Raw genomic sequence first — 24,728 nt, 5'->3', positions numbered from 1 at the left:
AATCAAAACATTTTCTTTCCTTTGATTATCTCATGGCCGATATAGTTGTTAAAGGACTTTCAAAGATATTCGAAGAAACACATATTTTATATGTAAGGCTCTATTTGTTATTTTTGTATTAGCCTAATCTTGGAGAATTTGATTGGAAAACCGGTAGAATTCTATTGTATTTATATCTTAATACCACATCGACTTCAAAAATACTATTTAAAGATCCAATAAAATACAGGTATTTTGTGATGATACTTGATAATATCAAGTTGACAGGAACAAACAAATCAAGATTCTTTCAAGTTGATACCAAAATCTCTTTCTTAATTTGTAATCATGTAATTCTTTGAAAAGAGTTTAATTTATAGAAAATAGGAAAAAAGTATGTGTTGTTAAGGAAAATATTTTAGGGAATAAAATCTCATAAAATCATGTTCTTGACCACACATATCTTACATGGTTCCAAATAAATCATGAATATTCGAGTTGTCGTTATAAGTTACCTTATTAATTTAGTAAATGATTAGATTGAAATGTGTTTACTTCCTAAAAAGTTTCAAATATTTATTTGTTTTCAATATTCGTAAATAACTTAGCTAAACATACAGTACAACATATATTTTATTTGGTATTGACATATTTGTCATTTTATTACAACAAACTTATAAACAAAATATAAATTTTTAGTATTATCAGTAAAAGATTACAACAAACTTTTAAACTTGTATTTTTCCAAAAGTAAGTATATAAAATGTTGCATATTTTTTTAAACAAAATGAGTTCCTTATTCCCTTACCTAGTATATATATAAATAACAGTCTAATATTAGAGGACCTTTCCATCTTCCATTGTAATTTTTCGGAGAAATTAACGTTTCACCTATACCTCATTCTCTCTGTGCCTCCTCTCTCTCTCTCCGCCGTCGTCTCCGGCGAAACCACGCCATTAATCAACAACATTAACCTCACATTGTTTCCTTTGATTGTTTCTCATGGCGGATATCGTGAAACAAATCTTAGTGAGACCGATCCAACTAGCGGATCAGATAACCAAAGCGGCCGACGAAGCCTACTCGTTCCGACAAGAATGTCTCGAGGTCAAAGCCAAAACCGAGAAGCTCGCCGGCCTCCTCCGCCAAGCCGCGCGCGCCAGCAACGACCTCTACGAGCGTCCCACGCGCCGCATCATCGACGACACGGAGCAGGTCCTCTTCAAAGCCATAGCCCTCGTCGAGAAATGCCGCGCCGCGGGGCTGATGAAGCGCCTCTTCACCATCATCCCCGCCGCCGCGTTCCGCAAGATCACGATGCAGCTGGAGAATTCCCTCGGCGACGTCTCCTGGCTCCTCCGCGTCTCCGCCTCGGGAGACGACCGCGACGACGAGTATCTAGGTCTACCTCCCATTGCCGCCAACGAGCCGATCCTCTGTTTGATCTGGGAGCAGGTCGCGAATCTCTTCACCGGCTCCCTCGACGAGCGGTCCGACTCGGCGGCGTCCCTCGTGTCGTTGGCACGTGACAACGACCGTTACGGGAGGCTCATTATCGAAGAAGGCGGTGTGCCTCCGTTGTTAAAACTCGCTAAAGAAGGGAAGCTTGAGGGGCAAGAAAACGCGGCTCGGGCCATTGGGCTATTGGGCCGTGACCCAGAGAGCGTTGAGCAGATCGTTAACGCGGGCGTGTGTCAAGTCTTCGCGAAGATTCTCAAAGAAGGTCATATGAAAGTTCAGACCGTTGTGGCATGGGCTGTGTCGGAGTTAGCGTCGAATCATCCCAAATGCCAAGACCATTTCGCGCAGAACAACATCATTCGTTTCTTAGTGAGCCATCTAGCTTTCGAGACGGTTCAGGAGCATAGCAAATACGCTATCGTGAGCAACAAGGCAACTTTGTCTTCGATCCACACGGTCGTGATGGCTAGCAACACGAATCCGGGAGATAAGAAGGCGAGCAACGAGCAGGACGAGGCGCAAAGCAATATCTCGCATCCTATGAGTAACCAAACACCGAGCCAGATGCATAACATTATCACAAACACATTAGCAATGAAAGGCTCGGGCCCAGACTCAGGCCCAAGCTCAGGCCCAGGCTCAGGTTCTAACAAGAATCAAACAAAACAGAGCAGTCAGCATCATACAAAAGGTGGACCAACACCCAGAGGGAACAATCCAACACATGTTTCTTTGATGGGGACAAGCATTAAAGGAAGAGAGTTCGAGGATCCAGCCACTAAAGCTCAGATGAAGGCAATGGCTGCAAGAGCCTTATGGCAACTCTCGAGAGGGAACCTCCAAATATGCAGAAGCATAACAGAGTCAAGAGCATTGCTCTGTTTCGCCGTTCTGTTAGAGAAAGGAGACGACGAAGTCAAGTCGTATTCCGCGTTAGCAATGATGGAGATCACCGACGTTGCCGAACAGTACTCGGAGCTTAGACGCTCAGCCTTCAAACCGACCTCTCCCGCCGCAAAAGCTGTGGTCGAGCAGCTGCTGAAAGTGATCGAAAACGAGATACCGGACCTTTTGATCCCATGTATCAAGTCAATAGGTAGTCTTTCGAGAACGTTCCGCGCGACGGAGACAAGGATCATCGCACCGCTTGTGAAGCTTCTTGATGAAAGAGAAGCTGAGGTTTCGATGGAAGCTGCGGTTGCGCTTATCAAGTTCTCGTGTACTGAGAATTTCTTGCGTGATAACCACTCTAAAGCGATCATAGCGGCAGGTGGTGCAAAGCATTTGATTCAGTTGGTTTACTTTGGAGAACAAATGGTTCAAGTACCTGCTTTGGTACTACTATGTTACATTGCGTTGAGTGTACCGGATAGTGAGACTCTAGCGCAAGAAGAGGTTCTTGTGGTTCTTGAGTGGTCGACGAAGCAATCTCATTTGGTGGAAGCGCCGATGATTGATGAGATATTACCAGAAGCTAAGAGTAGATTGGAGCTTTATCAATCTAGAGGGTCAAGAGGGTTTCATTGATTTATGACTAAGCTTCACTCTCTAGTATGAACAATCTCTTCTTTTTTCTCCCAGGCGAGTTTTGTTTCATCTTTGATGTGATTTGATGTGATCCATCTCCAAGCTCTCTGTATAGGTACATTGGTGATGCTCGTAGACATTTGTTATAAATGTGTAGACTATGTTGTAAGTCAAAACTACTATACATTGATTTAGATTATCAACCAAATAATATTCGAGCTAAGCTTGTTTTCCATTCTTGTTTGAAGCTTTGTTCTCTTTACATCATTAGTTTTTTTTTTTGCGTGATTTATATGTCTTTTACTTGTTTCTGTAGGGAGTAAATGAACTTAAGCCATGTGGAATAATTATCAATCATATACAGTTTAGAAGTACATTCTAGTTTAGGTCGTTTGTAAACAAGATGCGTAATTATTGTTAGCAGAGAAAGTGCATGTAAACATGCAAGTGAACAAGAATTGTGAGAAAACATTGTTAGTCTTGAGACATTATTGTAAACAATAATCTTTGTATGCCACCTGAAAATGATATGTGATTAAAATATTTACAAGCTATATAACACACTGATATAAAGGTATATAACATTCACTTAGATATAATAACGAACATAAATGAAATAGAGTGAAAGTGTAATTTATCGATTCCCCATTATATAAACGTACACCATACAGCTGGTTTAAAAACATTTGAACCGGATTTAACAACAGTAATCATGAATGTACAAAGTGTACAATCCATCCATCCCTTCTAGTAAACAATGAACATAAAACATTCAAAAATACTATAGAAGTATCAGTAACATACCAAAAATGTTTTAACGAAAAGCAAATCCAGTAATCAACTCATCGATGATTACCACTAGGTTTCTTAGCATTCTTGCTCCCATGAATCTTCGCATATATATCCTTCGTTCTAAACGCAAGCAAGATGTCAAGAGCAACCCCAACAATGGAAGTAATCGCCATTACAATGAAGATGAGACGGAAACAATGGGCTCCTACGCACGTATTGCCTCCACCAGGAGTTGGTGTAGCTTGGGCATCGTATAGTAAACCGGCGAGAAGACCCGAGAAGAGGAACGAGCCAAGTGGTAAGTTCAGTACGAGTATGTTGTAGATGAGTCCGTAGTATTTGAGACCGAATAGCTCAGAAGCTGTTGGTACGGTTATAGCTAACCGGACTCCGTAGCAAACTCCAACCACCATTGAACCGATGTATAGTGAACCGGGCATGGCTAAAGCCATCACTAGATATCCCACGGCCATGATGATTTGTGATGCCGCATTCCATAATGGTCTTGGAGTTCCATATTTTCTATTTATTCAAGAAAGAAAACATCAGATTTTCAAGATTAGTCAATGTAATAAAAGTTTTAATCAATTAAGAACATTTTATAAAGGTCCCACGATCTAATTGTCAAATAAAATTATTATTTGATAACTCGAATCTAAAAAAGATCTTTCGACGCAAACAAAAAAAGTCGCAAAAACAAAATGGAAAATCTTTTTTTTTTTAATGGCCCCTGCCACTAGATATTGGACGGGTCTATTCTTAGACAAGGAAACTTCTCCATTGAATAAATTTTCATGCTTTTTATTAGAAATTTATTAAAAAAGAAATATCATGTAAATGGAAAAAAAAAATCAACTCGCAGTAACAGAAAAAAAAAAAAAAGCAAAACACAATAATGTACTCTTGTCTTCCTTTGAGGCAAAGCAAAGATGAAACTGACTTCACTTGGAATAGTTTGCTTTGCGTATGCATAAAAATGATCATGTGCAGTTTACAAGTCACGTTACTACTTTAACAAGATCTATGCTACCAATTATTAAAGAAGTTTCCCAATTCTAACAAATCTATTAACTGGAGAGGAGAGATCGTTTAGTGAAGTGACTTACTTGATAAAGTGCTCGGAGATAGTACCGGAGAGAATCCGACCAAAGAACCCCCAAATGCTCGTCATAGAGACAAAGATAGACACGTCTGTGTAACCAAGCGCAAGCCCGATCTGACCCATGTTGTTCATCACCGCAAGACCAGTGCCTACTCCACACAGGAACGACACAAACAACACCCAAAAGTCAACGGTCAACATCGCTTCTACTATAGTGTGTTCATCTCCAAGAACCGGCCTCTTCTTCTCCTCCTCCTCCTTGAGAAGCTTAGGAGACGGTGGCAACTCGTTATCCGCCGCAGCTGCGGCACCGACAACCACCGTCTCCTCCGCGATCTCCGATCTCAGCAACGGTTCCTCCGCGTCTTCTTCGTGATTTAAACTCCGAACGTAGGCGTGGAAAGGGATGGCGATGGGAGAAGCCAACAGGACGAGAAGCACGGAGGCGAACGCGATGGAGATGGCTCCGGTCTTGACTCCGATGATGTCGTACGACTGAAGGTACACGGCGACCACGACGGCGACGATGTTGAACACGGCGAAGTACCTCGACTCCTCGTTTTCCTCCGCGGCCGAAGCCGCCGGAGGGATCTCACGGAGGAATAAAACCGCCGTGAGACACACGGCGAAAGGCACGACGGAGAGGAGGACGAGAAACGAAGCGGGGTCGGCGGAGAACAGAGCAGTGCACACGTCAGTGAAGATCGCAGTGCTCAAGCCGACGTAACCCTTGAGGATCCCGGAGACAGGACCACGGTTACGCCGGAAGTTTCTAATGCAAGTAACGAGAACCGCCGTGTTCATCCACGTCGTGCTGTTTCCTCCCAAACATAGAAAGATACACATCTACACACAAGAAACAGAGTTTCCAAATTAAGAAAGAACACTTTAAGGGTTTCTACTTTGAGAAAGTTGTGAATCTAACCTGCCAATAAGGGAGAGGCTGGATCGTGCGGCTCACGACGAGCCATTGCACGCCGTAGCCGATAAGACCTTCGAAGCATCCGATGAGGAGGATGACGGGAGTGGCGAGACGATCGGAAGCGAGTCCGGCGAGGATTCCGAAAGCTTTTCCGACGTCTTTGGCGACGGAGAGGCTGTTGAGCTCGAGCTGAGTGAGGTTCATTAGGGACTTGAGAGCGTCTGAGTAGTTGGAGAAGGTGTAGTTGTTGCCGGAGATGGCTTGGACCCAAACAGCCGTGACGAAGCCAAGCCATTTCAGAGCAGAGGAAGAAGAAGAAGATCTACCGAAACCCATTGGAGTATTGAGAACAAGAACAAGAAAGGGAAAGAAGATTTTTTTTTTTTTTTTTTTTTTGTGAAGTGTGAGGGTTTGTTGAGCTATCTGCGTACGGTTTTAAAGGCGAAAGGTTAACGTGCATTTAATACTTTTCCTTTTTTTTTTTGGCACTTCGTATTTATCTTTTTGTAGAAAGTGTTTATTTTACTACTATTAATTATAGAATTAAATATTTGTTATGTCGATAGGTTTATAAGCTAGAATGACGAACATGGAAAGTACGAAAGGGACACGTACGGTGTGAAGGTGTTGGAAGCCGTGAAATTTACGGTGATTCGTTTCATTCCTTTTTCATTTTTATCTAATGCAAATTGCTTTAAATCAGGGATGCTTTCTTAGTGGGTGATTAGAGTATGATCAAGTAGGATGATTAGTAGTTAGTGAATGGTTTTGGCCAGTTGTATAAACATGGGATATTTTCTTAATGAGTGATTAGAGTATTGTCAAGTAGGATGATTAGTGGTAAGTGGATGGTTTTGGCCAGTTGTTTTGTTTTTTTCAGGCATGGGAGTTCATGCATCTGTAAGTTCTTTTTTACTTATTTGAATATTATATACATGTCATGACCACATGGTTTTATTTAAAGAATGTGTTTATTCAGTCTTAACTAATCAAAAGCTTCTGTAAAGCTGCAGTTGTTTTCGTTTAATCTTGACCATTTCAAAATAAAATGATTTATGTAATAAAGTTTTAATGTTTTGTTTTGATTATATGGTAGTGCTGGCATGTGAGAGAGTCATGGACTTTAGATATGTCTCTCGGATTAAAAGTTCTGTTTGGTACCATTAGGGAATCATAGAATAAAAAAGAGGAATATGCAGTGTGTATATTGAACTGAAACTGGTGAACCGACACCAAAGAATAAAGTCGTAAACGGTGATTTTGGTGATTGATTTTGCAGAAAGTTGGAAATGCTAAATCCAATTCCTGAGTCATTATAGTTTTTTTTTTTTTTGGTCAAAGTCATTATAGTTATAACTACTGATTCATCGGAGTACACTATTACGGCAAGTCGGCGACACAGCTTCTAACTGCTAATAAAGTGGCGAAACTAGGCAGAGAATAAAGTCGTAAACAGATCTACGACACATGACATCACAATGCATAAAAATATCGTACGAGTGGATATTCAGATCTGGAACTGGAGTTTGGAAATCAATAAGTGGGACTGGAAGCTTCCAGTCTGGTTTGGTTTTATCTACTTTTCATTCGGATAACATACTGATTTATTTTACTTTCATAATTATTTGTTGGTCATTTTTTTGCCAATCTATAATACTTAACTGAGATATGGACGTATGAAATTATTTGTACATTCTATACTACTAATTTTGTTGTATTTCAAAAGAGTGAAAACATTTGTTTATTTTTTAAATTCTGACATATTCCTCTGTTGTATCTCGGGATTGATACTGACAAGTGCCTAACCATAAGCAATTCCAATGCACTCACCAATTTTTTTAAAGACATACATAATATCTAATAGGGTTCAGGCGGTGCTTAATATGTCATCAATGAAATGGTCGTACTGTAGTGTTACATGCAACTTATTTCTGACCCTAATATCACATTAAGAAAAAAAGAATGATAGTCACTATGAACCTTTTTTGAACTTTACATGTGTCTATATGCTGTAAATGTTACATGGCTATTTTCATAAAAATGTTAGAAAGTCAGTCATAGGTACGTCCAAATACAAGTATATGTATCTATTTATAACATATTATGTATCGTGTGTTAGAAAAACATGCGTAGCCTTATATGAGAAAATAAAACAATTTGTAAATAAATAACAGAAAAATCAATTCGCCTCGAGTCCCTCGACGCCTATTCCCCATTTGGCCATTTCCACCTAGTGTAAGAAAAATCAGAAAACATGGCGCTGAATATTTAGCATTAAAACAAATCAACTCAATAAAACTCAATTTAATTTGCTTTAGTTTATCTTAGCTCGAATCGATTTTATCAAGATATTTTTTTTAAAAGGTCGTTATCGCCATTCTTTTACCAAACAACATGGGTGACGTCATGGGTCATCTATATCTTTCACCAAACAAAATAACTAGAAACAAGCTGCACAAACACTATTAATGTTATTGTTATTGATAATATCTCCAGTTCGCACAACAAAAGTTATTTTTTTTTGGCTGGCTTCATCAGTTTACCCAAAAGGTATTACAAAATTTCGATGAAAACATGTCGTGTACAACTCTTAACGTTTCATATCGCCAAGCATTGTATTTCCTTCTTTTTATGTACGTACGGAATATTTATGCAACTGATCATTTGCGCATAAGTCTCTTGTTCTGATAACGATGGTTTTTAGTTATCTGGCGGATTTATAAGTTTAATATGCACTACATAGGCTACAATACTACCACAATTTTGACAGTTGGTAAAAATAATTATCGGTTGTGGCAACTATCTTTATCGACTAAGTAAGGTAGCCACTTGAATTTACTCTTTTACATCAATAAGTTTTCTCAAGCTTTGGATTGGGTACAGTTTTAGATGAATGAGTGTTCGGTTTCTTTTTCTCTGTTCTTCTAATGCTCATCGGATAATCCAATGTGTTTGTAAGCTCTTGCATTATAGTTTTCTCATATTAGACACAGAGTTTCCTATATCGATAGTTAGAATGTATCATAAGCAATATACAAGTGGACTGCACCATCTACTTTATATATTGCGTAAGATCCTTTCCAATTACCGATATGGAACATTTTTTGTCTAATATCTCGCTGGTTAGTATACCTTCTTGTTGTTGTATATTAGTATGCCAAACTATTGGTGGGATTTGGGAAGGAACTCAGTTAACATTTTCCACAAGATACATCCTCCTTGATAAGTGAACGCAGTCATTATCTTCTTTATACAACTTCCATAAACTGCTTAACGTGTAGAGTGTGGTTTTCTTAATCTATAACTTAGTCATGAGAGAGTTCCTTTCACGCAATCTAAATTTTCCAGAACAAAACAAAAAGATCATTTAAGTTAGGCATGGGCATAATATCCGTAACCCGAAATACGAACCGAACCCGAACCGAAAAACCCGATCCGTATCCGGTCCGAAATGTAAAAAATATCCGAATGGGTCTTGTAAGGTAGGCCTGGACGTTCGGGTACCCGTTTGCATTCGGGTCGGGTTTTTCGGGTTTTCGGATTTTCGTGTTTACGCTTCTAGGTCCCATACTAAAATTTTATTAGTACGGATCGGGTTCGGATAATAACACTTTCAGCTCGGTTCAAAATTGTATTGCATCATAAAACCCATAAAGTAATCATATATCGTACGAATTCGGGTTATATCGGTTCGGTTCGGATATAATCAAAGTAAAAAACAAAATTTTTGAAGTAAAACATAAAGAAAAACATCTAAATTAAATAAAAATTAATCTATCACATATAAAATAACAATAAAATGTTAAATCAAACATGAAAACAAAAATCATTTGTAAACAATATGTATTGCCTTATAGAGAGTAGACTTTTTATTTCAATGAACAAATTATAAAATACTTATTTATACCTAATTGTGTACTTAAAGTATTTATTAGAATTTTAATATTTATTATTATATATAATATTACCACAAATATTAAATTTAATAATTGGAATACTTATATATATTTCAAAATATTTATATTGACTATTAATTTCGGATTTTTCGGGTTACCCGTTCGGGTTTGGTTAATAACACTTCGGGTTCGGATATTTTTTGTACCATCCTACAAGATCCGTTCGGGTATTTTTACGTTTCGGGTCGGATAACGGGTCGGATTTTTCGGTTCGGATTCGGTTCGGATTTCGGGTTCCGGATTTTATGCCCAGGCCTATTGTAAGGTGGTACAAAACATATCCGAACCCGAAGTGTTATTAACCGAACCCGAACGGGTAACCCGAAAAACCGAAAAAAACGAAAAATCCGAAAAAATATCTGAAAAAACCTATCCGAATGTCCAAAATAATATACAATATAATTATATGAAACATGAATATATACTTCAAATATTCAATTTCATATTTATTTTGATATGTTATCTAACAATAAGTATTTAAAATTTAAATAAGTACCTTAAATACTTAATTATATATAAATAAATATATATTTCTTATGTTTTACTTTTAAATTTTAGATTTTATTTCGGGTATATCCGAACCGATCCGATATAACCCAAATCCGAATGATATATGATTACTTTATGAGTTCTATGATGTGATACAAAACTGATCCGAACCCGATGTGTTATATCCGAACCCGACCCGTACTTGCAAATTTACTAGAATGGGACCTATGAGGTGTTATAAAAAAAAAGCGAAATCCGAAAAATCCGATCCGAACACCAACGGGTATCCGAACGCCCATGCCTAATTTAAGTTATGACTAAATGTTGGAGCAAAACTTAAATTATATATAATGTTCAAAAACTTAAATTTTATATATGTACTATTTTGTACGTTAATACTGGTTCAACGGGAATTCCGGTTCAGTTCCTTTTAGATTATCACTCGTAATATAGGCTATAGCTGATGGCTTTGGTGGATGAAAATTGAACTGTATGAAAGTGGAGTTGGAAAACACGATAATGTAATATTATGTGATATAGAGAGATGCTATCATGTTATCCTAAACCCTCAATTCTCAGCCGCAAACACAACAATGTAATAATGACTCCACTCAAGAATAATAAACTCATACACGTCATCGCGATAGAAGAAATAGCATTTAACCACGCATCACTTGCCAATTTGTTGATACTCCATAACCGTTGTTTAACAATGGAGGAGTAGGACGAGGCACTCATGGTGATATCCAAGAGGAATAGAGGATGTGGTGGAGCTTCGAAACAGAAGAGCCTGAGTTGATAATTACCGTTTGGTTAAATTTATCACATCACTCACTAGTCACTATTCAAAGCGTAACATCAACACATGTGGAGGCTTTAAGATCAGATTTAAGTTATGCCAAATAGAACATAACAAAAGCTCACCACAGTTACCATCTGCGTGTATGAAAAATGTTCAACAGAAGATCTCACGCTATATTTGAAAGCTTATTGCCACTTGCCATTTGTATGTTTGTGATAATGGTACTGAATATTGATAGGGAAATGTCTCTATCAGTGGATTATTATTATTGTAGGCGAGGTTACCACAGCTGCCACAATTAGTATAACTTTGTCAAAATGTGATATGATTCGTGCGCAAGGTTATCACAATTTGCTTATCACAAAAGATATTTTGTAAAATATTCGGAAAAAAAAAAAAATATTCTGAAACATTGAACGTTGCCTGATTCCTAAACGACGACTCCATAAGATAATGATCATTTTTTATATATAAAGTGGATCCAACGGTTGAGAAATACAAGCAAGTACTAGCAAAACAACATAAATATATATAATGTAGCTTTAATTAAACGTGGGGTGATATGTCTGTAAATAAATATTAAATAACTCTTCAATTATTTTCTTTTCGAGTTTGTGGGGCGTGGAGACGATAATTGAATTTGTTTCTATTTATCTAAATCGTGTGGTTTAGTATTTTGGATGTTCTCTTACCCCTTTTTTACGACCGTTAATAACATCACACTAATATGTAAAACTACATGGTGGCAAAATCATGTTTTCATAGATTGGTTTCATTCACATAACATAACACATTCCTAGCCTCTTGGGCACAAAAGATTAGAAAACAGCATTAGTAAGCTAAAAAAAGGTCGTAAGTTAAGTACACGCTAACAGGATAATTAAATAGCATATACCAAGATTTGGTTTTGGTGACAGTGAGTTATGAAACACCATTATTAATTATAGTGAAAATATCTTCCACCTACCAGCTACGGTGGATGTGATGTGTCTATTAAGTTACATTTGAACCATACAAGATGGTAAAGAACATATGTGGCGCCAACTTAGATTACTGGAATGGTGGGGTTGCTCAATGAGATGTATGCCTTCTAACTTTTGGAAGGACAAGTGGGAGATCTACGGGTATGAGGGAAAGTCCACTGAGCTCACGACGGATGTGTGGGATGGCCTCATCGCCTATTGGGAGGACCCCTCTTCGATCAGAAAGGCCAATTCGTGCTCGGCTTCTCGAAGGATGATCGAATAGAAAAACTAAAAAGAAACAAATAGACAGATCTATTGTGTCTCTTCATAGATGAATGAGCCAGCCAAATAGGATCAACAAAATATCAAGCTGAGTATTACTAAATGAAAGGGCTAGTTATACGAAAACGTTTAGATGTCTTTTCAATCGGCTAGTTGCAAAGAATACTGGTCCAATAATTTTATTTTTGAATGGACTACTACCAAATGTCAAAAAGTGAAGATTGTTTATGTGCCAGGTCATTCACCCAGAACGCAACTTGTTTTAATCTTTCTCGTTTGATTTCCTTAATTAGATCCATAACTGATGTTGCTCGTCAAGAAGTAACTGGATAACTTCTAATTTCAATGCAGTTATCAACTAAGAACATTGGGATGAGAGATTATGTTTTTCCCGTTTATAGGAATGGGTTTCTACGCCTAGGAAATCAAGGAAGTTGTGTTGGTCTTTCCCTGGTTCTTTGTTGTCCTACGAGAAGAGTTGTTGTGATTTTACGGTTTAGAGCATATGTTCTTAGTAATGTGCAGAATGATATAGAAATAAAAGCCCATTTAATTTGGTGGTAAAATAATACTGGCCCGTTAGTCCCCATTCAGGCCCATTAGCATATCACGAAAAAAAAAAAAGACAAAAACCATCTTCAACGAAGAAACAGAACACACTTGGAATTGAGATCGATTTGGACTCTGTCTGTAAACTTTGATTGCCGCGAAGATTACACAATTCGATATCATAGAACGTGGAGAGAGAGATCTTAGAAGAGTGAAAGTTTCTGACTTTTCTTCGGGAATCTTGATTCAGAGGGTGTGAGATCGAGCTCCGTGTGAGATGAATCCTTAAGAAGAAAGAAGAAAGATGCGGAGAGAGATCTCGTTTTTGTTACAGCCCAGGTGCCTTCTTCTCCTCGTCGCCCTAACGATCTTACTCATCTTCGCTCTCTTCAACACCGGCAAGGTACACGATTTTTCCATGTTCTTTCTCAAACTGTAATGTTGGATCTGTTTGAAACCTCTTGGAGATTATAAGAGATCTGATTCTCTGAAACCCTTTTTGTGAAGTTAGTATCTTTTGGTTCAGCACATTGAAAGTGTTTAAGTGAGTTAGGCTTATTAGTGTGTCTTGCTCTTATGCATTTGGTTTAACCTCAAAAGAAACATAATCGAGTGATGTAAGTGGCAAAAGACTCCATGTCTCATGCTTTGGATTCATCTAATGATGATGATTTGATTATTCGTGTTAGGCAATGAGTTCGAATGTGTGTGTGTGCTGGCTAGTGTTCTGGATACAGTTTTTTTTTCTTATGTACCTGACTTGGTTGCTCTCTTGATTGCTTATAAGGAGGAGGAGAAGCAAGTAATCCAGGATTTTGAAACCACACACAGAGTGTTTCTCGATGTTGATATCGACGGCCAACGCTTAGGTAAAAAAGAAAACAAGTTTGCCTCTTCACTTTTCTTGAACTGAACCTAGTTTTTAATTACCGTCTTGTACATGAGCTTTTGTGATCTCTTCTTGACCATATGCTTTCTTCATAGTTTGTTGATTCCGCTCTCTGTGTTACAGGCAGGATCGTTATTGGATTATATGGCACTGTTGTACCCAAAACTGTAGGTATGTGTCTTCATTATCTTGGCTGCAAACTTCAGGATTCTGTTAAAACTGTTTAAACAGTTTCTGATGGTAGAGTTTCTTTGTTATTTTGCAGAAAACTTCAGGGCGTTATGCACAGGTTTGTACTTAAATGATTGTGTTTATCTTTGGATTGGTTGCTTCAGTTTCTGATTAAAATGGACATCTGAAACGCTATCTTAGGAGAGAAGGGAAAGACTTCAAGCGGGAAGCCACTACACTACAAAGGAACACCGTTTCACAGGATAATATCTGGATTCGTAATCCAAGGAGGAGACATCATCCATGGTGATGGCAAAGGGAGTGAGTCAATCTATGGTGGTACCTTCCCTGACGAAAACTTCAAGATCAAGCATTCACATGCAGGTCCGCTTATTATACTCAACTTATGAAAGTGAGTTTTTATGTATCCTTGTAGTTTATCAAAACTTTGTTATTTGTAGGTGTTGTAGCGATGGCTAATACAGGACCTGATTCTAACGGCTCACAGTTCTTTATCACTACCGTCAAGGCTAGCTGGTACACTCTAGTTTCATTTGAACCATCTGGTTTTCCATTCATGAGTTTTCAGTGTGTAACTAACTATATGTGAAATCTTGTGTGTGCACAGGTTGGAAGGGGAACATGTTGTGTTTGGGAAGGTGATACAAGGGATGGACAATGTGTTCGCCATTGAAGGTGGAGCCGGTACTTACAGTGGGAAACCAAGGAAGAAAGTTGTGATTGCTGATTCTGGAGAGATCCCTAAAGACAAATGGGATGAAGAAAGATGACAACAACATAAAAGCTTACACATCTCGTCTCAGCAAAATCTTGGCTCTGTTCCTATGAGATCCTCTCTCTCTTTTTTTATTTATAGTTTTGCAGATGTGATGATCTGAATTATGAACACAATGCCAATGTAGTTAGTGTTTTTTTTTTAAAGCTGGACGCATCTTGTACCTCTTCTTCACTTCAGTTTTTTTCTCATATATTTCAGTAGACTTTATTTATATATATATATATATATGATTTGTAGCTCAGTCTACTGTTATGTAGATATTTGAAATTCCTCTCATTCCACAGAGGATGGATTTTCTAGTGTTTTCATTCATGTTAAGAAAACACATCTATATTATTTAAAGATAAATACCCATTTGAAAATGTTCTTACTTCATTAATTTTTTTTTTTTTTGTAACACATACTTTTTTCATAAATAAAGAAGCCCTCAGGCCCATTGTCGACCCACTAAGGGTTAGAAACAACTGAAACAGAAAGAGCGACTTTGGCTAGTCGATCGGCTTCCACATTGGAAGACCGACGAATATGAGCAAAGGAGATCTCGACAAACACAGAAGAGAGTTCTTGTATATCTTTGACGATCCCAAAAATCTCTTTCACCTGTGCGTCGTTGTTGATAGCTCTGATGAGCGTTGAGTTGTCAGAGAGCATCCGGAGCTTGGAGAGCCCGAGCTTCACTGCGTCGATGGTACCTGCACGGAGCGCCAGTGCTTCCGCGATAAGAGGGGAGTTTACACTTCCTTGGGGTTTCGATCCTTGACTGATAGTGGTTCCCGATTCTTCTCTGATGATCCAAGCTAGTCCCGCTTTCTTCGACTCCGCGTCAAAGGCTGCGTCTGATTTGCATGTTGGTATAGCATCTTCGGTGGTTTGAATCCGGTGAGTTCTCCTTGCTTGTGTTAGTCCCTGCGTTGTTGGTGTTTTCTGCGGTTGCGCATTGATCCATTCCCTTGCAAGTCTTACAGCTTTTGTTGCGGTTTCTTCAGGTGTGAGAGTTCTTTTCTCAAACAATAATGTATTCCGAGCTGTCCAAAGAACCCAACACATCCACGGGAGGATAGTGGTGGAGACCCCTGTAGGGGGGAGGCATGTCAAGCGTCTACAGGCTATTACCGCTTTTTTGAAGTCTGTCTCCGTAGCTAGGTGAACTACTTGTCTTAACGGGATTAGCTTCCAGACTTCTTGAGCAAAAGGGCAATTAAAAAAGATGTGCATTGCGGATTCTGTACCCTTGCATCTGATACATAGCGCCTCTGATTGGATTCCGCATCTTCGCAGGTTCTCTCCAAGCGGGACCGCCTCTTGGATGATTGACCACATGAACAACTGCACCTTAGGTGAGCATTTTGCGTTCCAGATGTCCTTTATCCAGTCGAAAGCATCTGCGATATGTTCTTGTATACGCTGAGTTCTCATTGCTGCTGTATAGTAACCTGATTTAGTGGTGTATTTGCCTGATTGTAGCGGTTGCCATACATGGATGTCCTCTGTGGTTGGATGTCCTGGATTTAGCAGCTGGATCTCCTTTGCCATCAGAGGTAAAAGCGCTTCGACTTTACTCTTGTTCCACTTCATGTCTGACGTTAGGAGGTCGGAGACCGTTAGGTCCAAAGCTGATTCTTATATAGGTCCATAAGGCTTAGTGTTCTTATCTAAAGATATCCAAGAATCTTTCCACACCTTAGTTGATAAGCCATTCCCTAGTGCCTTGCCCACATTATCTCTTAGTAACTCTCGACCATGTAAGATGCTCCTCCAACCATGAGAACACACTGCGGGAACTGAAACTTCCATGAAGCTTTTATTATGGCAATATTTTCCCAGGAGTACTCTCGCCAGTAGACAGTTTGGATTAGTTAAGATACGCCATGCTTGCTTAGCTAGGAGGGCTTGATTGAATAACTGAATATCACTTAGCCCTAAGCCACCTCCCGCCTTCGGCATAGTTAGTCTGTCCCAAGCCACCCAGCACATTTTCTTAACTCCATCGGAACTGTCCCACCAGAACCGTGTAAGAACTGATTGTATTCTCTTACATAAACTGACAGGTAACTCAAAACAGGACATAGTGAATGTAGGGATTGCCGTCAATACTGCCTTCAGCATGGTCAGTTTCCCGGCCTTTGAGAGGTGTCTTGTTGAATAGCTCGAGGCTCTCTGTCTTATTCGGTCCACCAGTGTTGTAAAAAGGTCATTTTTCCTTCTGCCGAAATGCTCAGGTAACCCCAAGTATTTTCCTTGGCCTCCTTCTTTTACAATTCCAAGTGCTTCTTTGACAGATCTCTTTGTGTCTTCTGGTGTTTTGGATGAAAAGATGATTGAAGATTTCTCACTGTTGATCTTCTGCCCCGAAGCCAGTTCATACTCCTTCAAGATATTAGAGAGTGCAGCGCAACTGGCAGATGATGTCTGACAGAAGAACATGGTGTCATCTGCGAAGAGCAGATGATTCACTCTTGGACTTCCTCTGGCTACTCGGATGCCTTGCAAGGTACCTTCTTTCTCTGCCTTTTGACACAGTCCTGATAATACTTGGCCGCACAGAATGAATAAGTATGGGGAGAGTGGATCTCCCTGTCTTATTCCTCTTTGAGGAGTCACTGAGCCATGAACCGAGTCATTGATTAGGTAGGAGTAGGATACTGTCGACACACATTGCATGATTAGTTGAATCCATTTAGAGTGGAAACCTAGCCTTTGGAGAACTTTCTCAATAAACCCCCACTCCACCCTATCATAGGCTTTAGACATGTCTGTCTTGACTGCCATGGTGCATCTTTTCTGAGCTTGGGATATTTTCAGGAACTGAAGCACTTCGTGAGTAATCAGAATGTTGTCCGCTATGGCCCTTCCTAGAATGAATGCTGATTGGTTCTCCGAGATGATCAGGTGTAGCACTGTCTTCAGTCTTAGCGCTAGTAATTTGGATATGATCTTAAAAAAAACATTGCAGAGGGCAATAGGACGATAATCTGCCACCTTTTTTGCCCCCACTGTCTTTGGAATTAGCCTAACATGGGTTACATTCTGTACAGGCCGGAGCACCCCTGTGTTGAAGAAGAGCTGGACTTCCTTGATTACCGCTGGACCCACGACTTCCCAATTTGCTTGGAAGAAGCTAGCCGAGAATCCGTCCGGACCTGGTGCCTTATCAGGGTGAATAGCAAAGGTGGCTTCCCTGATTTCTGCTGCAGAGGGGTCTTGAATCAGTGCCTCATTGATCTGAGATGAAACGCAAGGCCTGAGAGCTTCTTCAACAATGTGCAGGTCTGTGGTCTGGTTAGCCTTGAAAAGGTTGTCATAATATTTGCATATTACGTTAGCTATCTGCTCCTCCTCAAACCAAGGTACACCAGCATCATTTTCTATCACTGTCATACGGTTTTTGGATTTTCTAGCCTTTGTGGTAGCATGAAAATAGCTTGTGTTTGAGTCCCCCAATGCCAACCATAGCTGCCTACTTCTCTGCTTCCAATATTCTTCTTCTTGTTTGTAGGCAGTTAATAGTTGCATGTTGATTCGATGAATTAGATCATCATCATGCACAGGGTTGGACATAGCATCATCGAGTTGGATACGGAGTGTTTCTATCATCTTCCTGCTATTTGCTTGAAACTCCTTACTCCACTCACAGATTGCTCGTCGACAGCAGGCTAATCTTCCTCCGACATCTAAATGGGTAGTCCTTTCCCATACTTCTCAGATAATTAGCTTCACCTCTATGTGATCTTTTAATCTTCTGTCAAATCTAAAGATTTTTAGACCTTTCTTCCTTCTTGTGTCCAGAAATGTTAGTAGAGGTCGATGATCTGAGGCTTCGTACTTGAGGTATTGACTTCTGCAGGAGGGAAACACCTCCATCCAGTCACTATTGCTGATGGCTCTGTCCAGTCTACATTGCACCATGTAGGTATTTCTCTTTCCTCTCCACGACAGAAAATTACCATAGTGTTTGATATCAAAAAGGTCATTCTCGGACAGGAATGAGCGGAATGCACAAAAAGTACCCTCTGCTCTCTCAGGTCCACCTTTCTTTTCACTATTCTCTGTGATTTCATTGAAATCACATGTTAAGAACCACGGTTGGCCTGATGCAGGTTTTAGGGTGGAGATCTCATTCCAAACCTCCAGTCTCTTTGTATGATCTGGTTCTCCATACACAAATGTAATTTGGAAGGTAACGCCTTTCTGCGTAATTATTGTGTCAATGAATTTCTTATTACTGGATCTGACCGTGAGTTGGATTTCATTGTTCCAGATTAGGAACAAACCTCCACTTCCTGGACCGTTGGGGGAAACTTCGTGGAAGTTTTCAAGCGGGTACCACTCTAAGTTTTTCTTTACCACTTCGAGATTGTTCTTCGTTTCCATGAGGAAAATGATGTCAGGCGAGTTCCTTCTGTGGATTTCTCGCAGTCTCTGGACTGTTGCAGGGTTCCCCAGCCCGCAGCAGTTCCAGCTCAGTGTGACTAAGGAGCCTGGGGTGGAGCATCCCGAAAATCCGAGGTCTTTCTAGACATTGCTGGGATGAGTTGAATAGGCGGGTTCTGTGCTGAAGATGACCCCGAAATCACTGGAGCTTTTCCATTTTTCTTCGCTCCTCTGGCAGATGATTCCCCACCAGTTTTTCCTCTGTTTGGTGAGTTCTGAATCTGAGATAGTCTTTGTTTCTTTAGACTCGCTCCTAAGAGCACATTAGGACTGCTGCGGGGTGATCTTCTTTTAGAGGACCTGCTAGTTCCTCTTCTTACTTTATTTTGGAACTCTTGTAGTGTTTCTTCTTTCTCTTCCTCTGCTTGGGGTTTTGCTGGTGGTCTCTGTGATAGACCCCTGCTCACCCTTGGTTCCATAGAGGCACTAACAATTAGTGACCTTATTCTTGCAGCATTCTCTTTCCGTTTGTTCAAGAGTGCAGCCTCAGTCCTTGGTGAGATGTCACTGTAGTATGGGTCCATGCCTATATCTTCTTCCACATCTTCCCCTCCTTGAGGGCTTCTGATCAGTGATGGATCCGGAAAAAGGAGCTCTTGGAAGGGTTTTTCCTGGATTGGAGGAGGAGTGTTCGGATTACTGTTAAGAGCTCTTTCAGCGACAGGGAGGTTGTGTTGGTTAGATGAGGAAGCGACAATTCTCGCAGCTGTCTCTTCCATTAGACCACTTGCATCACTATAAAGGACACGCTGGCGTCGTGCAGCGGCTTCTATTGGATCAGTGCAATTTAGGTACTGATGTGTAACTTCGTGGAGATCTTCCATCACTTCTTCCACTGTTGCTAGGCGCTCCTTGTGTGTCCCCATCTGAGCATTATTCTTGGGAGCGTTTTGTTCTCGGTTTGGTTCAGCAGGGGCTGGGGCTAGTGTCGAATTCACTTCTTGTTCCCCGCTCCTCTTAGGCCTCCATTGACTCGTGCTTCTCTGGGGGAATAAATCTCTGCCTCTTCGGATTGATCTGGCTGCCTGGTCTCTCTCCTTAACATAAGCTGGTGAGCTGTATATCTTACCCTTTTCCTGTGCCGCCTTTTGCCTCCACGTTAGGTTTGAATTGTCTAATGTTATTGTATTCGTCTCAGGTGGCGGGTTTCTAGTTTGTTTGGTACTAATTCTCTCACCAAAGGCATTGCCATGTCTATCTACTCTTTCCTGGAAGGGGTGGTAGCTAGAACCTCCTTTTCCTTGGTTAGATTTCTCTTGGTATGTCTCCATTACTCCTTCCTGAGGGGCAGCCAAGTAGCGTTTCTTTGAGATTGTTTTACATTCTGTTGACATCAGCGTCTTTCGTTGTTCCCCAGCTATAGGGTTTTGAGTGAGTGGTGATCTTGACGAGTGAGCAACCATCCTTTCCTCAGGGAGTTTATCAGGACAGTTCTTCCTCGCGTGCAGGAGTGAGTAGCAGAATGAGCAGTGCATCTCCAGTTTTTCATACTCTAAGGTAATAGGGCTCTCTTCCCCTGAATCAAACTCCACAATAGATTCCTTTGTTAGGGGTTTGAGACCATCTAGTTGTACCCTAATTCTTGCTGTCGTTTTCGTCAGTTCATGATTCTCAAGGGTTCCCAACTCCTGAGCAACACGGAGGATCATATCTTCGTGCCAGTAGTGCAGTGGAAGCCCTCTTATCTTGATCCAGAAGGGAATCATTGATGGGAATGTAGGAGAAATTACCGGTTCCCATCTCTGCAGTATGACCATCCAGTACGCAAAGTGATACGGCCTGTTGTCTAAAACCCTTCTTAGGTCATCCTCTTTCTCAAACCGGAATTGGAAACAGTTGTTCCCCAGATCCGAGCCAAAGACTTGGCCTTGAAGGTTCCATTTGCGTGGGAGTGCCGGCAAGAGGGCCCACATCTTCTGTTCCTGAGGGTTAGTGAGTCTTCCTATTAGTGTCAGCTTGTTGTCTCTTATTAGGGCTTCAGTGTTGAGACTTGGAGCCTTGATTCTCTTAATCTTGTTTCCCTGATCTTCACTTGCTTGTTGTTTTCCTTTCTCAGCTGCCGTGAATCTGAACGCCATCTTAAAGATTTGTGTCTTAAGTTCCAGACTTGGGGTTTTACTCCGAAGACAGAGTTGACAGTAGCTGGAGGAGTAACTAGTCGACTCCTAGCTAACGTTTACTTTGACTTTGAGAAGCAAGAGTTCTGAGAAGGCGGTTTCGAAATGGAAGGAGGTAGACAAGTGCTTACTTTTGATATAGAACTTGTGAAGGGTGAAGGATTTTGCTTGTATGAGATCTCTTGAGGTAGAACGCATACAGATCTGTGGTTTGGCTCGAGTGGAGATTGTAGTAGAAACTCTTGAAGACAGCTTCTTTAGGTAAAGAAGTAGGGCTTCCGGAAAGTTAACGTGAAGAAACCAGAGGAGACTTTCCCAACAAGGAAAAGAAACGAGTTGTCACTATCTCGTTATTACCCGCTGGTCTTCAAAAGGTTCCCTTCTTCGAAAGTCGTGTCTGGGAGAGTTTTTCTCACCGAGACCCACCCCTTTGCTTCCTCTTAAATTACATTTACCGTTACTTCATTAATTAAACTCCTTTTTTTTTGTCTTTCTTTTTCAGTTCCATTTATGAAATATCCTAAAACGAATAAAATTGTCTAATTTATTACTTGTCTTTTCAGTTACATTAATAAAATATGCTTAAATGAATTTAAACTTCCTATTTTATTGTTTGTCTTTTTCAGTTACCTTAATGAAATATCTTTTAATAAGGGAGATTTTTAAAACCGTGCATCATTAAAATGTTACCTAAAACATGCAACACTAATATATAACATGCATCAATAAAACTAGAATTTGACTCACACAATTTTACGGATATTATTTTCAGTTGATTAAATTTAAAAATAATTATTTATTCAAAAAAATATTTAAGAATGGCTATGTTTTTAAAAATTATATGGTATTATTTGCTCATAACTCATTTGTCATTTGATAAATTGTTAGAAAAAAAAATTTAGCATAATATAACTCAGTTGTCATTTGCTAAATTTATGGTTTTTATTTATATTTTTTATTATTTAATTATAATATTTTCATTTTATATTTGAAAGATAAATGAATTTTCTTTCAAACAATATTTTTGTAAATGTATTGTTTTTTAAAAATAATCAATTAAAATTATTATTATCATTGAATATCATTATTTTTGACATAATTTGAGTTTTCGTTTACATCAAAACTTATCATATTTTAGGATAATTTTAATTTAAAATGTAATTTTCATATTTTTCAAACAAATTCTAAAAATATTTTTTAAATATTTTGTTATAATTTTTAAACAAATATTGAGTTGCATTTCAAATAAAAAGGTAAAGATATTAAAAATATTCTAATTAAAATATGTAAAATTTAATATAGTTTTAAGGAAATGGTCAAAATAAAAAAAAATTACACATAAAATAATCATGATTTTTGTTAACTGGGCGGATCATTATTTATATGATATCGCACACGAAAGAAAAATTTCTGTTTTTAAAATTATCTAATTAACTCTATACTCATTTTTTATATTTTTATATGATATCACACATTCGTAAAAAAAAAATATAGTTTAAGATGCAAAAAAAAAAAATTACTTAATGAATATAATATGAATAAATATTACAAATACATCATTTAATAAAATAAATAATTAAAAACTGAAAATTCATATCCGCGCTAGCGTGCGGATCAGGATCTAGTTAAATCATTATAATAAATGTATCGCTTTCTGTAATTTTTGAGTTTCAATAAATTTTAACCAATAGTAATTCAATAAAGTAAATTAATTTTACCGAAGTTTACAATTTTTTTTATAGAAAACACAAAATTTTTATTTTTATGAAACATATTTTTTTCTAAAACATCTAATCCTAGTGAAACGGAGAGAATAGTGATTGTGATGAGCTGAATTATGGTAGACATGATAATTAATTAATTACCGAAAAACATTTTCAGCTTGTTAAATTAATTAAACTCAGCTTTTTGGGTTGGGAAAGATTATAACCTCAGTGTCGTCGCTAGTTACGTACACTTAGGGTCTGACTGGTGACCATCCGGGAAATAAGAAGAACGAATAGAAAAGGAATGTACGGAAATAAAATAGCAGGAATGAAAAAAAATGGTTGTTCCTTATCAAATTTAACAAGGAATAATTTTGTTCTTTAATTCTCTACAAAAAAAGAATGAAAGAGAATAAGAGAGAATTATTATTTCTTATGAATGGTAATTTTTTTTACGAACGTTAGAGAATGCATTATTCTTCGTCGTTTCCTGATCACCATTCTTACCCTTAATTTCAACTTCTAACACTCAAATCAGTACCTAACATTTCACAATTTCTAAACTTAATATTTTCTAGTTATCAAATAACAATATTGAAAAAAAAAACTACAAAAATGAAAGGATGGTATGGTGAAATAGATAATTCCAAAGAAGAAAAGACCACACAAGTATTGAGCAACAAGTCAAAGCCGAACTACTGAATAACTTTAGAAGACAAGCCACCAAATGTTAGAAGCAAAACCTCCAAATAATAAACTACAAAGGAGACACTAATCAATTAAAATCATAAACACATGAAATGTTATTATCTACTTACGTACACCTCATGTATGGGCTATTGTTATCCACACATCTGTAGAGACATGGTTATGTCCTCTCAATGCGTGTGTGATTGTTTTAATATATAGCTTTTGATTGATTTAGATCTTCAGTGTTTGTTTGCTTTTACACTTAAACTCGTTACATAATAGGGTCTTTTTCTGAGAAATGAAAGTACAACGTTGAGTTATTTCATCTGTTAATCATAAAGGCTATCAGAAAGAGAATTTCGTTTAGATTTTGGTATACTTGTGTTTATAAACCTGTGTTTGAAACTATTGAAATAATGATAAAATCACATTTATTCCAGAAGTTGATTAAATACTTCTTAAATCAAACGAGATACTCTGATCCAGAGAGATCGAATTAGATTGAATCTATGTCGGTACAGAACAAAAATGAGCATGAAAGTGTTAGTATTGTCGAGCTTATGCGTCCATAACTTCAGATGTTAGTGTTTTGGCTTCTTATATTATTGCACCCGAATAATAACAGGTAGGGGTCCATGCAAACTCATGTCTATGTATAATAATCATAATATATATAATCCATCTAAATTCATGCATTATCTAGAAAACCATACGCACATGTACGTATGGCATGATACAATTAATGGTGTGAATTGGTCGACTTATTATAGCCTACATGTTATGGACAATTTCATCGTAAAACTATAAACTTCGGGACTGCAAAAATTCTTCTTGAACTGTCTAGTGGCTATCACCGTATCTTTAGGTTATCATTCTGTGAACCTTTTATTTACCGACACCAAAATATTATATGATTATTTGAAAACAGTGTGAATCAGGCTAATTAACTTGTAACCCGAGTTGCATAAAAGTTGATCATGGTTAAAATTGGGTTATATACAGACGCTGACTTTTAGATGAATATTTAGGAACCTCCATATGAATACTTCTTCATATTTTTATTCATATCCGAACGTTATCATCTAGTGGATAAAACCT

General features: G+C 38.5%; 3 protein-coding genes and 1 long non-coding RNA gene across 4 annotated transcripts; 3 read left to right on the top strand and 1 right to left on the bottom strand.

The window, feature by feature from the left end:
* Positions 1–509: 509 nt before the first annotated feature.
* On the top strand, positions 510–3,757 carry LOC106434727. The gene has a single exon (XM_013875583.3). The coding sequence runs from the start codon at positions 983–985 to the stop codon at positions 2,966–2,968; it is 1,986 nt and encodes a 661-aa protein (XP_013731037.2). The 5' UTR covers positions 510–982; the 3' UTR covers positions 2,969–3,757.
* Positions 3,586–6,210, bottom strand: LOC106375283 (protein NUCLEAR FUSION DEFECTIVE 4). The gene is made up of 3 exons (XM_013815152.3): positions 5,788–6,210; positions 4,867–5,708; positions 3,586–4,282 (listed from the first exon to the last, which is right to left on the bottom strand). The coding sequence occupies exons 1-3, from the start codon at positions 6,118–6,120 to the stop codon at positions 3,811–3,813; spliced, it is 1,647 nt and encodes a 548-aa protein (XP_013670606.2). The 5' UTR covers positions 6,121–6,210; the 3' UTR covers positions 3,586–3,810.
* LOC125580541 lies at positions 6,028–7,501 on the top strand. The gene is made up of 2 exons (XR_007318254.1): positions 6,028–6,232; positions 6,351–7,501. It is a non-coding gene; the product is annotated as an uncharacterized LOC125580541 (long non-coding RNA).
* Positions 7,502–12,926: 5,425 nt separating this feature from the next.
* On the top strand, positions 12,927–14,897 carry LOC106375282 (peptidyl-prolyl cis-trans isomerase CYP21-1-like). The gene is made up of 7 exons (XM_013815151.3): positions 12,927–13,230; positions 13,615–13,696; positions 13,840–13,887; positions 13,982–14,005; positions 14,089–14,271; positions 14,349–14,424; positions 14,516–14,897. Exons 1-7 carry the CDS (start codon positions 13,132–13,134, stop codon positions 14,676–14,678), a joined length of 675 nt encoding a protein of 224 aa, XP_013670605.2. The 5' UTR covers positions 12,927–13,131; the 3' UTR covers positions 14,679–14,897.
* Positions 14,898–24,728: the final 9,831 nt, after the last annotated feature.

Source organism: Brassica napus, chromosome C1, assembly GCF_020379485.1.
Source record: "Brassica napus cultivar Da-Ae chromosome C1, Da-Ae, whole genome shotgun sequence".
NCBI classification, from domain to species: domain Eukaryota; kingdom Viridiplantae; phylum Streptophyta; class Magnoliopsida; order Brassicales; family Brassicaceae; genus Brassica; species Brassica napus.
The sequence above is the reverse complement of the archived record's forward strand: the minus strand, read 5'-3'. Positions and strand labels throughout refer to the sequence as shown.

What these genes read in the sequence shown, in the direction of transcription:
- LOC106434727 (XM_013875583.3), top strand. Translation starts at nt 983, where the DNA reads ATGGCGGATATCGTGAAACAAATCTTAGTGAGACCGATCCAACTAGCG.
- LOC106375283 (XM_013815152.3), bottom strand. Translation starts at nt 6,120, where the DNA reads ATGGGTTTCGGTAGATCTTCTTCTTCTTCCTCTGCTCTGAAATGGCTT. An exon ending in AGCCTCTCCCTTATTGGCAG is followed by an intron (nt 5,709 to 5,787) that starts GTTAGATTCACA and finishes TCTTGTGTGTAG; the next exon opens with ATGTGTATCTTTCTATGTTT. An exon ending in ATCTCCGAGCACTTTATCAA is followed by an intron (nt 4,283 to 4,866) that starts GTAAGTCACTTC and finishes TTGAATAAATAG; the next exon opens with AAAATATGGAACTCCAAGAC.
- LOC106375282 (XM_013815151.3), top strand. Translation starts at nt 13,132, where the DNA reads ATGCGGAGAGAGATCTCGTTTTTGTTACAGCCCAGGTGCCTTCTTCTC. An exon ending in TATCGACGGCCAACGCTTAG is followed by an intron (nt 13,697 to 13,839) that starts GTAAAAAAGAAA and finishes TCTGTGTTACAG; the next exon opens with GCAGGATCGTTATTGGATTA. An exon ending in CTTCAGGGCGTTATGCACAG is followed by an intron (nt 14,006 to 14,088) that starts GTTTGTACTTAA and finishes ACGCTATCTTAG; the next exon opens with GAGAGAAGGGAAAGACTTCA.